This window comes from Poecilia reticulata, linkage group LG22 (genome assembly GCF_000633615.1).
Source record: "Poecilia reticulata strain Guanapo linkage group LG22, Guppy_female_1.0+MT, whole genome shotgun sequence".
NCBI classification, from domain to species: Eukaryota; Metazoa; Chordata; class Actinopteri; order Cyprinodontiformes; family Poeciliidae; genus Poecilia; species Poecilia reticulata.
In genome coordinates this window covers 5,175,800-5,189,255 of record NC_024352.1, presented here as the reverse complement: position 1 = coordinate 5,189,255, position 13,456 = coordinate 5,175,800, and the positions used below count along the sequence as shown (strand labels likewise).

Genomic DNA, 13,456 nt, shown 5'->3' with positions numbered 1-13,456 from the left:
ACACACACACACACACACACACACACACACACACACACACAAGCCTCAGTTATAGTCAGTAAAATAAACAATAAGCCAGGAGAAAAAAATAAAGCAAATATTAAACTCCTGTTAATCTCACAATGATATTTGTTTTGAATGCTAACAGGAGGAGGCTAAGAACTTCGTCACATTGGAGAACCTGGATCAGCGAATTGAGGAGGCGCTGGACAATCCAAAGAATTACAACTTTGCCATCGACAAAGAGGGGAAAGTGGTCAAAAGGACAGCGMTGCAGTGAAACACCTAAGTTCACGTCTGTGTGTGTGTGTGTGTGTGTGTGTGTTTCCCTCCCCCGCCCATTAAGACTTGGATCAGACTTTTGTTGTCCATTTCAAGCTTTCAAGTGTTCTGAAAGCCACTTCATGCCTGCACCCGGAAGTGTATATTATTGTAAAAATGTTTTCTTTTTCAACATAAAAGTATAAAAACGTGATATGCAACATACACATCGGACTTTTATTACATCAGTTTTCTAAATGTTAAGTATGTTCTGTCAGAAAGATATTTGTAAAATAATTGACATATTCTTATAGCTGTATTAGGAAACAACTGCACAAAATGCAAAGTTTTCTTTTTTTTCTAGCTTTGTCAGTTTTTTTGTCCCATTTTATAACTCGAAGAAAATTAGTGAACATCTTCAAGACAAAGAAACAGCAGACATAGAGGATCTTACAGACTGAACACTTTCTGAATAATCATGAAAAACAGCGTAAGTTCTTATATTAAAAAAAAAAAAAGTTTTCTTGAAGTTTAGTTTGGCAAGGCAACCCAAACACTTCCTGCAGTTCTGCTGTTTGGACGCCAAGAGGCGCTCTACAACCTCAAACCAACACGGACCGGCTCATGTTCGACAACTCACCTGCTAATCTTCCATCAGGCTAGGTTAGCATGTTTATGGGATGAAGATGATCTGAGGTCACCCTCCAGAAAATCAATAACACCTTTAATCCCAGGTAGTCAACGAGAACGGGACTAGAAACGCTTTCATTTTGTGTTATACAAAATTAGACGAATCTGAACTGGATTAGATTTACTTCTCTAATTTACTTCTCTACAGCAGGTGGATAATAAGACCGCTGCTTCATATATATTGGTGTTAGTAATCTGGTGTGAAGCTGTGCACACTGTTAATGTGATTGGTAAGAGAGGTTAATTGGATTGCCCCTCCGTGGTCACTGAAGACTAGGATTATCAGTGGATTGGGATGAACCCATAAACACCAGAGGAAGACAGAGTCAGAACATCACTCATGTTTAATCACATTCTGAGATCTGAAGATGGGGTTAAAACAGGAAACTGATTATATTAAAAAAGAAAAATAAATGCAGAATTATCATTCAACTGAGCTTTATTTGATGCAACAGGTGTGGTTATATCAACAATACATACAACTTCAGGGTTTTTTCCTGCTAATGCAGAGGAACGTCTGACTACGAGGCTGAGCTAAACCCAGCCTGGAACGACGCACGGCTTTGAACTGGAGGGAAAACTTGCTGATAAACGCATACTGGAAATAAATACATTCACAAAATATTGCAGCAGTTCTAACATACAAGAAGGCCAAATTTGCAAAACCAAAACTGGGATGGGAGACGGAAAACCTGGATGTTTTTGTAATTCAGGCTTTGCGTTAAAATCACAATTACTTATCAAATTGTAGCAAAAATGCTTACTGGAGTAAAACAACAATAGTTGTACAGTACATACAGTTTGGTGATAAAACTGCATCTTGGTAAATTTGTTCCCTTCCTGGGGTTTCAGTGCCTTGAAAAAGTAGTTCTACCATTTCATTTGTTTTTGTTGAAACCACAAACTCAACCAGATTTCTGTATTTTAGCTCCTTCCATCTTTCTAGGGAGTGTATCTCTGGGGTTTTGGTTGCTTAAGACAAACTAAATATGAGTTTATTGGGTTCCATGTTTGGACTCTGCATACTAAAGGCAAATAAATCTGGTTATACGTTTAAAACCAAAACATTAAAGCTTCATTCAGGCCTTGCAGCTAAAACATTCAATAGAGGACTGCACATTGTGTCAAACATCGACTGTAAAACTATAAAATCTGAATTTGTAAAAAAAAAAAAAAAAAAAGGAAGTACAAACTCACATTAAACTAGAGGACATAATCATAACCACTTGAATATTCAAGTATAAAAACACAACTATGAGGAAATAATATAGGGAGTCATGTAAGCACCTGAAAACAAATAGAAATACGGAGGCATATTTTTATTCATCCGTCCCACAATGTAGGCGCCGTCTACAGTTAGGAGATCCTGTTGTTTATCTGTCCGGGGTATTTCTCGAATCTTTTCTCTGCCTCCTCACTGAACGCGTCGCCTGGAAGACATTAGAAAGGTGTCGGCTTTAGTGAATTTCAACAAGTTTTACGCTCAGTTTGGACAGTTTGGCCGCTCCTGAGTGGTTACCGATGTGACAGTTGTGGAGCCAAATCCTGTGTCCGTCGTATTTGCAGTTGCATTTCATGCCGTTGTTTGTGAAGTCGCTCTCGGCCACTTCGTAATTCGGATTGATCACGACCTGAGCGGGCGAGAAAAGCAGAGATAGATGATGACGACTGGCTACTCTGAGGGATCAATCAAAGGTTTCAACTTTCAGCAGCTGATGAGTTGATGGTTTGTGACCAGTGTGCAACTCTGTCTCTTAGTTATCAGAGAATTTGAAGGAAGGAAGATCTGGCTACAAGTCAGTGATACAACATGGTCCCGCCGGCGCCTGGCCGGCTGCGTGCTCCAAATGAAACCCCACACACCCACCTGCATGATGTAGTTTCCAGGTCTGACGTCTGTGATGTCAAGCCACTGGCAGTCAATGTCATGGCGGTACAAGTCCCAGCAACCGACCGTGATGCCCTGATCGCCAAAGTTGGCACACTCGTATCGTTTCGAAACACCTGATCAACACGGATAAAACGTGGGAGGAAAGATATCAACTGAACGCTCACGGCTCACCCAAACTATTCACACTGTTGGCAGATTTAGGTTTAATCAACATGTTTCTTCAGACTGGAAGTGATATCAATGTTGTGGATCCAAATAGTTAAATGAAAATCTTTGGATGGAAGCCTGCGGCTCAGTGGGTAGGTAGAGTTATTGTCTTCCAATCGGAACGTTGTGGGTCTGAATTCATTTCCTCTTGTCACATGTTGGTACCAATCAATAAATAAAGTGCGTTGGGTTGTCAAAAGGACTGGAAAAGCTCCATTTACCACTGATGGAGCTGAACCAACTATAAACACTTAGAGATCATTAGTGAACACAAGCAAAGTAACTGAGAAGGACATAAATAATTGTTCACATGAATGGAATACAAATAAATATCTGAATCATTTCCAGTCATAAGCAAAGTTCTTCTCTAGGTTGCAATGACATAATTTTATTTTTTTCAGATTGTAACTTTGTCTGGTCAAAGCATGAGACTGACCTTCTTGACATTCTGTGTCCTCCAAGCAGAAGCTGGCTTTGTGGCCCTCTGCCACTTTGCTGCCGTTGGCGTTCAGCAGGTCATAGTGGGTGAAGACATCCATGCTGTGATAGTGGCTGGGTGAAAAGTCGGAGCGGCACGAATTAGACCAAATTATCCACTTCAGGGTCAACATAATGTTGAAAGTTGTGGTATTTTGTTGCTACGTTGCTCTATTCTTTCCTGAAACTTACAGCAGTTAATGGACTAGTTGAAGCTCTGAGGAAAATATTCACTTTTTTACCTTCTCTGTCATGTTACAACCACAAATGTCAATGTAGAAAAGAAATGAAAGGTTTTCCAACCACTTCACAAACAAAGATCAGAAAAATCTGTCACATTATTCAGCCCACCTGTAGAAACTTTGACGAGGCCATTCTAACACATGAGTAAGCACAGATCCAGTTCATCCCACTAAAACTTTGGCTGTTTTTGCTTTTTTCCTTCTTTCAAAAGATATTTTAACCAACCACCAAAACACAAAGTAATAATAATTTGTTTGCTCTGTCACACACATGTATCATTGTTTCCTGCTCGTTTTGTCTTCATATCCGACTTTACGTTGCACGTTACCCGTGACAGGCGTGCCACACCCAGGAGTGGCGCCCGGCTTTGGGCTTGAAGTCGGCCCGGCCGACATTGTGGATCTGGGAGGAGAAGCGGAGCAACCGCCGGTGTCCGTACGGCCAGTTGGCTTTGGCCGCAGACTTGGACAGGCAGTCCTCCTCGGCGGCGCAGTAGAGCATGTGCAGAGGACGGTCCTCGATGTAGACCGTCTGCTCCACCAGGGAGGCGTTCAGGACGAGGTCGGAGGCGGCTGGACGCACAGGGGGCAGCAGAGACTGGACTGAGAGGTTGTCTCATCTCAACATTTCATACTAAAGCATAAATATGTGGATAAATGAGAAATACTTTTAAAAAAATGTGCGTGAATTGTTGTGGAAGACACTTCCTGTTGTATTTTTACTCAAGCAAAAGTAAAAAGGTATTTATAAAAAAGCCTAATCAAGTACTGAGTAAGTGATCAAAACATTAACAATTTAATATTTAAAAATTACATCATCAGACGGACCAAAACCTAAAGTTATGTGGAAGTTTTTGTATTTTAAGGACCAAAATGAAAATAATTAATTGAATAATTACAAGATAACAGAAGGAGGCAAAAGAAAAAGATTTTCCAAAATGAAACTTATGAAACTTTGACAAAAACTACAAGTTTGTGGTGAATTAATGGTTAAAATAAGTTTGTTCTTCATTTAATAATGTTACCAACAGAGTGTAAAGTATCCAGAAATAATACTCAAGTAAGAGCAGCSATACTTCATCATAAAATTAATCAAGTCAAAGTAAAAAGTAAAGCATTAGTAAAAATACTCCTGAAAGTGATTAAAAGTTACTCCAGYAACTATAACTCATTACTGCCCCCTTCTGGCTGATTCTGGGGCTTTCACTCACTCACTCTCTGAGCAGATGACTCCTGCTGAAAACTTTGCGGCCGCTTTCTGGCAGTTGACGGTTTTGTGATGCTGGCACTGGCTCAGAGCCATCTCACTTCCTGTGCACTTCACGCCGCTCATCACCATCTCTGTGACGTTGCTGCTGTCCCAGTACCAGGTTTCCTTACCGGCGGTTCAACAAAAGCCATAACACAGAAACGAACAAACAAAAGAAAGAGAGAGAAACAGTGCATGGTGATCAGGACAGATTCACACGCGGCGCCTCAGAGTTCAGGTTTTATGTGGCTGCTCTGTAAACCAGATGTGCAGGACTTGGCTGCTGACTGGAGACAAAATGTTCAAGACAACCTTCAGCTGGAAAAAGTGCTACAATTTTAAAAAAACCCACCAAGGATGCTAATAAATACCCAATAAACCAAATATCGATTCAATATTTACTCAAATACAAAAGCCACATTGCTTCATTTAATGAAGGGTTGTGTTTATGTACAACACAACCACGTGCATTAAGGTATTACACTGGGATTTCGGTTGACATTATGTCTATTATGTTGAATTTACGTTTATATCTTCTATTCTTCTGTCTGTTCTACTTTGTTCTAGATAAAGTGATTGGGGAAAACAAAATGAGAAAGTGAGGAGGGAAAACCAAACTTCACCCACTTCTACGTTAAAGAGCGTGAGCGTGAGCGTAAACGGCTAGCTACGTGACGACAGTCGACAACAAAAACGTCAACACAGACGACAAACTTTATCCAACCGGAAGTTTACAAAACAGTCAGGTGAATTAGCACTTTAAAAAATTATCTGGAAAAATTCATTTAGGGGAAGCTAAGTGCACTAAACATCTTCAAAGTTAGCAAAAATGCTAAAGCGCTAAGCTAAAACTGAGCTCTGCTGTTAGCACATTAGATGGCGCCCCCCACTGTCACTCGCTAATCTTTGCATGAACTCAAACTAACGTGGCACAAAGACCTGCTTCCTTCTGTTGGTTTGTCATAAGAGTTTTTTTTATTATTATATTGACATTCGTATTGTAAAAGTTTGGAAGTGGTCTGAATATATATTTTTTGAGGTGATGTATCATTTACTTCTGTGCTTTGGATTTATTTTGGGAATTAAGAAAGTCAAATGATTTTAACTTAAGAATCAGAAGATCCAAGTATTTTTTTCACAATGCCCAGAATCATGTTTTTTTATTGCTATTGTGACTGACCTTATATCTCAAACAACTAAAACATTTATTTTTACCTTACTAGCTTCTAGACTCTCATAGCCTCTACTGTAATCATCCTTCATATAAGATAATTTCCAAATATTTGAGTTGTTTATTCCGATCCTCATCAACTCAATGGTGCAAATTTTTACCTTTCAATCAATTTAGCATAATCTAATGTGAAAAATAAWGAGCAAATTTTGCTAAGTGTTTTAGCTTGCTTATCTCATCTAGTGGGGGGTGAAACGGCTTCAAAACATTTTTTCTAGCTGTGGCACACATTTTCAGCTCCTACTCACGGTGACGGCGTGCATGGCGTAGCCGAGCCCTAGCTGCCTGCAGGCCACCATGGCCTCCTTCGTCGTCCAGCCTGTGCTGCACACTGTGCCCCACTTGGACCCAACCTGAACCTCCACCCGACCTTCGTAGCTGCTTCGGCCGCCCGCTATCCGGATCTGCGGAAGCATCCTGCTGGGAGTCAGACGAGGGACACGCTTCCTGTCCTGTCTGCGACCCGTCTAAACTACAGACTACCCGGTGTTTATATGGAGTCGACRGAAAATGTGCTGGTTAGTCTGTCGAGGCCGAGAGGATCGACGTGGTTTCCACATGAGGTCACAGTGGTGAGCAGCTCTGACTTTGATTAGAAGCTCTGCATGGGGATATTTTTAGCTCTTCCACATGGAACAGGCCTGTGGCGACTATGTAAATATTCCATGTCCAGAAAGATGTATATTGCATATGCATAATTATAATAATACTGTATAGAACCTTAAATATATTTGCTAAAACTGGGACCATGTTGTGACAGTTTGTTCTGAGTAGCTCCTCTCTGAGCTGCTATTGCAGTTGAAATAAATGCCCCAAAAACAACCAATCAGAGCCAGGAGGAGGGTCTTAGCGCTGTCAATCACCCTCATGTATGCCCTGCTAAATATGCTAACCATTTATCTGTTGTCATTGGTGGCTATGCTAACTGGCCTTAGAATTAGCGTAAAAGTGAGCTATGTGATTGACAGCACTAMGGCCCGCCTCCTTTCTCTGATTGGTTGTTTCTACTTAGAAATACGAAAAGGTAGAGGAACTCGAATTTTTCACAGGTTTTCTGTCTCATGCCATATTGTTGCAACATGCTGACAATTTCAACAACTACGTAAAAAAATATTTATTATAATAGTCACATACTGAAGCTTTAACAATGAAAAAATATATATTTTTAAAACTACATTTATTTCTCATTTGAATTAAGCAAAGCCTCTTGATGTAATTAAATGAGTCCCAGTGTCGTATATTTGACCGTGCAGTAAATCCACAGACATCAGTAGCGGCTAACCCACAACATTAGATTCCCAGACATTGTTAAGTGATGGTAAACACACTGCAGTCGCTGCTGCCAAACAGGCTGCAGTCAGACCTCAGAGTCAGGCAGAAATTATGCTCTTTTCTTTTTTTCTTCGAACAGAAGCAGAGAGTTTACACACCCTCAACGTGACCGTGGATGTCAGATACGTTTAGCTCCTTAAGGATAGATTTGAACAGTTCTTTTTRCATGGTGGAAGAATTCTGCAAGAAACTACCTCAATACATTTAAAAAAAAAGAAGAGAGTGCAAATGTTTCAAATTATTGTGCATAGTGTCAAAATTTTATACGTACAGGTCCAATTATATTAGGTTAAATATTATGTTCCTCAGTAAAATGTTGACTAACCACACTGTTTGTTGGTTTTCTCATTCAAGTTTTTAAGAGTTTGGATTAGCGTTCAACACGTAAAATGTTAAACTCCTTTTAAGCATAGAGAAACCGCAGTGGTTTTTGTTTTTTGTTTTTTCTCATTAAGCTTATGTGAAGAGTTTGGATTAGTATTCAACATCTGTTCCTCACATAAAGTGTCAAAGCCCTTTTAAATGGAGAAACTACACTGGTTTTGTAGCCATCAGCAAAAATTGGTCTCATTCTGACTTTTCTCATTTAGTTGTTTAATGGCCAAAACAGAGATTGAAATGGGGAAAGTTGGTTAGAAATTAAGCTTCTGAATGTTATTTAGATTTCTGCATGTTTCACAACTCAAATGTAAAACCTTTTTAAGACCATTATGATTAAAATGTAAGACCTATATCATGACAGAGATGTACAGGAGGAATGTAGGGACCAAAACTGAAAATTTCTGGAATCTTTTTGTGGCTCTTGATAGCAGTTTAGTGCTTCTCACATTGAACATGGCTGTCTAGTTAGCCTGCTAGCTAGCTAGAGAGCTAGGGAGTTAAGTGACTCGTTAACTAGATAGCTAGTATGCTAGCTGCTAATGGCTTGTTTGTTTGCTGGTATTAGCAGCAGCTTGTTACCATCAGATTAAACCTCCCTGAGTCACAGAACAAAGAGTAAAGATGTCTGTGTGCGACTCAAATGTTTGCCAGATGGAAAAGTCTTGCAAGAAAAAACCTACTTAGAATATAGGAGGCTAAATCGTCCTGCCACGACAAAATTTAAGACCTGTGATTAACATATTTAAAGCAAACCTACATTTTCTTTAATAAATTTAAGACTTTTTAAAGATTTTTTAAGGATGCACAAAGACTCTGTTATTGACAATTTGTGGACTATCTATGGCTAAAATCTGCCTATATGTCAGGAACCACATAATTTAAATAAAACCATTTCTGATCGGTCAAATATCCAGGCAGAATTATGACATCACTGTGCTAATGGCTTCAAAAGGTTTTCTTTCCTGGGTAGGAATRTAAATATATATTTTCATAGAATAAGTTTGTGCTATAAAATATGGTTTTCTCTTATTCACTTGGATTTTGTGGGAAAATACATAAGCAGGGTATATTGATGAAGGATGATGAAAAAATAAAAATATTCTTAATAATAAAAAGTGTTGTCTCTCTTTAAACTTACATTATTTATTTTCTGTGGTGGTGTGTTTATATATAGTTAATTTTGAGGATCAGAAGATATCTGTAATCTAAATCTGGAGCTAATTCTTCTTGTTGAAATGTATCCCAGTTGTTTGTTGCATAATTTATTCTACACTGAAAAAGAAGAGAAGTTCAAATCCATCATCCATTTATGACCACAGTGAGAATATGTTAGTTTTTCAMTGGTTCTATAGGAAGAACKCACCATAACAATAAAAAACCTGCCCACCTGACAGTACATTAAATTTGCATATGCAATATAAACCAAAAGAAAGCAAATATTTGCTTTGCAGCAGCAAATTGTCTTTGTTAATAACCTACTTGCAGGCCCTGGTTAGCGTAGCCCAAACCCAGCTGCCTGCAGGCTACCATGGCCTCCCTGGTGGTCCAGGTCTCACCACAGATCAGACCCCAGCTCTCGGTCCCGTTAGCATCAGAGCTCAGCACCTCCACGCGGCCCTCAAAGCGGCTCCGTCCCCCCGTGATCCGGATCTGTGCGAGACCAGGGGGTTAGGCTACATGCTACAAAGCAGAGAGCAGACACAGACGGAGCAGATTCCTCAGAAATCCTCCTGAAACTAAAGGAAGCTCTGGGTTTGTTCAGAAATATTTCTGTATGTTTTGTGTAAAAGCTCAGAGTTAATCTGAAGATTATATTTTTGTTAATTTCACTGACAAAAGGGGAAATTTTATGGAGCCCATAAAAAAAAATCCCCTTTTGTCAGTGAAATGAACAAAAATCTAATCTTCAGTAGTACACAAAACATTTACACAAAACATTTGTGTCACTATTTACTGGAGACCAGGTTAATAAGAAACATGAAGCTGTGCAAGTATAAATACTCCATGTTGAAAATTAAGCAGTTAAAAATGCCTTTGCTAATACATTACCTTAAGATATGTTTTTCTAGGAGCATAATTTGGAAAAAGTTTAAATATTAGTAAGTTACAGATGTGTTTTTTTGAAAGTTAGCAAGTTAGCTCCTGCAGCTAACTAACTAATTAACTAGCTCTTGCAGTTAGCTAACTAGCTTCTGCAGAGCTAATTAACTAGCTCTTGCAGTTAGCTAACTAGCTTCTGCAGTTAGCTAACTAGTTAACTAGCTCTAGCTCCTGCTATTAGCTTTGCATCTCACATTTTTGTAACAACAGACGAGTGTTAGAGTAACAAATCTATGTGCAAGTACATCTAAAAAACATTGAATATTGTGAAAATGTATATTATTTTGTGACTTCAGAAGCTGAATTTATATAATACCAGAGTCATAGAGACACACCCCAATCAGCAAATTAGACATTTCTAATTGATCTAATGTATTCAAATGTTCTGAGACACTGAATTTTGGATTTTATATGTTCTCCATGGTCAAACAAGACAAAAAGGCTGTAAATATTTCTCTCTAAGTGTAATAACTCTATTTAGCTTTCACATTCTGAAAGGTAGCAATTATTGAACTTTTCCATAATATTAAAGTTTTCTTTTAGATGTACTTGGTAATAAACACAAATGAACGCACTAAAAGGAATGGGAAGAATACATATTTCAGATGTTTTTCCATTATACTTTTCTATAAAAATCTAAAACTAAAAAAAAAAAAAAGAACTCAGTTTTACTTGCTAATATAAAACCAAACAACTTGACATGAAGCTTCCAAACATGAACATGTGGGTGAGGCGGTTCGGTCTGACCGAGTTCTCCAGGCCCATGTACGGGATGTTGCAGCGAACGGCGGCGTCCTCCATGTGCTGGCAATCCTCCGCCGTGATGTTTTTAAACGGGCAGTTCCAGATCGACTTCTCGTTCCCGACACACTTCACCTCGTTCATGTAGATCGGACCCATTCCTGGGAAAAGAGCCCTGAGGTCAGACCAGTTCAAGGTTTTAGAGAAAAAAAACAATCTAAAACATGACAATATCTGGTGTCAATGTATCTGTTTTTATTTTGGGCGTTTGACCACCAACAGGCAGCTCAGAGTCCCCATGCATCACCTACCGGTGAAACACCTTTACTGCACCCATCGTGTTTAACCCCTGTTAACAAATAAAATATCTTCTTATCATAACCTCATAAACATTTAAAGAAACGCATGCTCTTTTTTTCACTTTTGTGGGCACACACCAGTGTGCATCACAAGAAGTTTGACTGATAGACCGGCCCACCAGATCATGTAGCGGTTCCATTGACACTTTGCCCTATGCCTGTTAGGAGATGGAACCCAAATAACAAATGTAAATGGGTAGGGCGGTATAGTGGAGGGGCCAATGGCCGTCCTGTTACACTGCGCAAATCACTGCCAGTTCAGACTTGCGGGAATAATGCATTTAGTGCCCACAGATTTTTTTATTTTTTTTTCATAGCGCCTGCTCACTGCATGCTATTTTTACCCTTAGCAACAGTTGCCATGCTTCTGACAATGATGTCATCAACATGACTTCAAATGATGTCTGTGTCATGAGGCCATTCTGAGGGTGACTTTATGATGTCATAGAGGCCATGACATCACCAACTGATCAGTTAATTCTCTGATCAGYTAACATAAATCAGTTAACAAATCAGTCAACACGAGATTCATTTGGACGTTTTAGCTCAGCTCAATAAAGATGAATGACGAAAGCCCACAGAGAGAAATGGATGTGAGGCCTAAGGTTTATTTTTGGACAAATGTGAAAAAAACATTGTCCAACAAAGTTCATCCTGGTCAAAGAAGCCCAGATTACAAGAAGAGAAACTTTCTCAGTGAACTTCTGTGGGAAGTGATTGAAAAGGCTGCAGACGGACCAACTCTGCATCTTGTCCGACAAATCTTTGAGGAACAACATAGCAAAATTTTGATCTTGCTTTTGAGAAAAACTGGAGATATAAATGTGGACGTACTCTCTGAGGTGTCAGAAGACCTTGGTGAAAGGATTTTCCAGAGTATTGCAAGAGATGCATTCCACTTTGCCAGTGGACTGCATTTAATCGCACTTCTTGATTACCCTGAAGGACACCAAGTAATTGTGGATAAATTCAAAAAGCACCTGGAGAATCCTGTTCCTCCAAAGAAAATGTTAACATCAACAAAAAGAAAGTTCAGACAGACTTTTTTTCCAAATGAGGACTTGTACGCAGATGAAAACTGCCTGAGTGAAGATTATACTCAGGCAACCATGGACCCTGAACAATTTTTGAGGGACGCAAACAGGATGGGTTTCAGACGTGGAACAGAAGACGAAAGGAAAGTTATGGTGGAAAATATTCTTTGGAGATTGATTTACAAGTCTAGTAACAGATCCAGCTATGGGCATTACAAAAGGAAGCACACCGAACCTGTCCAGAGAAAGCTTTCTCCAAAAATATGGAAAGAAGTCAAGGACATAGATTTTGTATTTTATGAAAAAATGGAAAAAAAAAGTCTGTCGAGACATCTTGCAACTTCTCTGGGGCAATGAAGACGTGGTTAGAGAATTACTCTTCAAGATGATAAAAAGCAACAACCCGTTAGTGATTTACAAGGTTGTGGAGTGCTTTAGAAGAACCCTGGCATGACCACGAAAAATCAATCTCCGAGACACCTTTCTGCAAAAAGGATGGGGGCTCATCAAAAGGGCTGTGTGTTGTGGAGACAATTCGGACGAAGAAGAGACGCAAGAACCCACCAAGGGTGGACCAAATGTTAGTCCACGCTTAGCTGGGCCTCTAAATTTGGTCAACTCAGAGGTTGGTACTGACTCGGAGGAGTCAGGGGCGGTCTCAGAGTTAGGACCTCCCTCAGAGTTAGGACCTGCCTCAGAGTCAGGACAGTCCTCTGAGACAGGACCTGCCTCAGAGTCAGGACCAGTCTCAGAGTCAGGAATTGTCTCAGAGTCAGGACCAGTCTCAGAGTCAGGACCTGTCTCAGAGTCGGGACTTGTCTCCTGACTCAGAGACAGGTCCTGACTCTGAGACAGGTCCTGATTCAGAGGTCGGTACTGACTCAGAGACAGGTCCTGATTCTGAAACAGGTCCTGACTCAGAGGCGTGTCCTGACTCAGAGGCGTGTCCTGACTCTGAGGCAGGTCCTGTTTCAGAGGTCTGTCCTGACTCAGAGGCAGTTCCTGTCTCAAAGGTCTGTCCTTTGAGACAGGCCTTTGTCTCAAAGGTCACCGGAATACCGGAAACCTTTCGTCATCCGCTGTTACAGTCAGAGCAAGGTGGGTAGAGCATCTCGAAGAGTCAGAATGGGGGGCCGACGGAACGGTGAGACAGCAGGTCCTGTCTCAGAGTCAGGACCTGCTCAGAATTAGGACCTGTCTCCGAGTCAGGACCTGCCTCGAGTCCGGACCTGCCTCGAGTCTGGACAGATGTCTGAGTCAG

The 13,456-nt window shown here is 40.1% G+C and overlaps 2 protein-coding genes across 2 annotated transcripts in view; one reads left to right on the top strand and one right to left on the bottom strand.

The window, feature by feature from the left end:
* The window catches only part of mrps26 (mitochondrial ribosomal protein S26), a 3,685-nt gene extending 1,553 nt beyond the window's left edge, over nucleotides 1-2,132 (top strand). Inside the window, exon 4 of the mRNA XM_008398820.2 lies at nucleotides 149-2,132. Coding sequence (XP_008397042.1) covers nucleotides 149-280 — 132 coding nt within the window. The 3' untranslated portion in view covers nucleotides 281-2,132. The remainder of the gene's footprint in view (nucleotides 1-148) is intronic.
* The window catches only part of loxl3b (lysyl oxidase-like 3b), a 23,822-nt gene continuing 11,738 nt past the window's right edge, over nucleotides 1,373-13,456 (bottom strand). The window contains exons 6-13 of the mRNA XM_017302543.1: nucleotides 10,809-10,963; nucleotides 6,497-6,652; nucleotides 4,984-5,143; nucleotides 4,098-4,341; nucleotides 3,486-3,601; nucleotides 2,819-2,955; nucleotides 2,471-2,582; nucleotides 1,373-2,381 (exon numbers count right to left, since the gene is read on the bottom strand). Coding sequence (XP_017158032.1) covers nucleotides 2,308-2,381; nucleotides 2,471-2,582; nucleotides 2,819-2,955; nucleotides 3,486-3,601; nucleotides 4,098-4,341; nucleotides 4,984-5,143; nucleotides 6,497-6,652; nucleotides 10,809-10,963 — 1,154 coding nt within the window. The 3' untranslated portion in view covers nucleotides 1,373-2,307. The remainder of the gene's footprint in view (nucleotides 2,382-2,470; nucleotides 2,583-2,818; nucleotides 2,956-3,485; nucleotides 3,602-4,097; nucleotides 4,342-4,983; nucleotides 5,144-6,496; nucleotides 6,653-10,808; nucleotides 10,964-13,456) is intronic.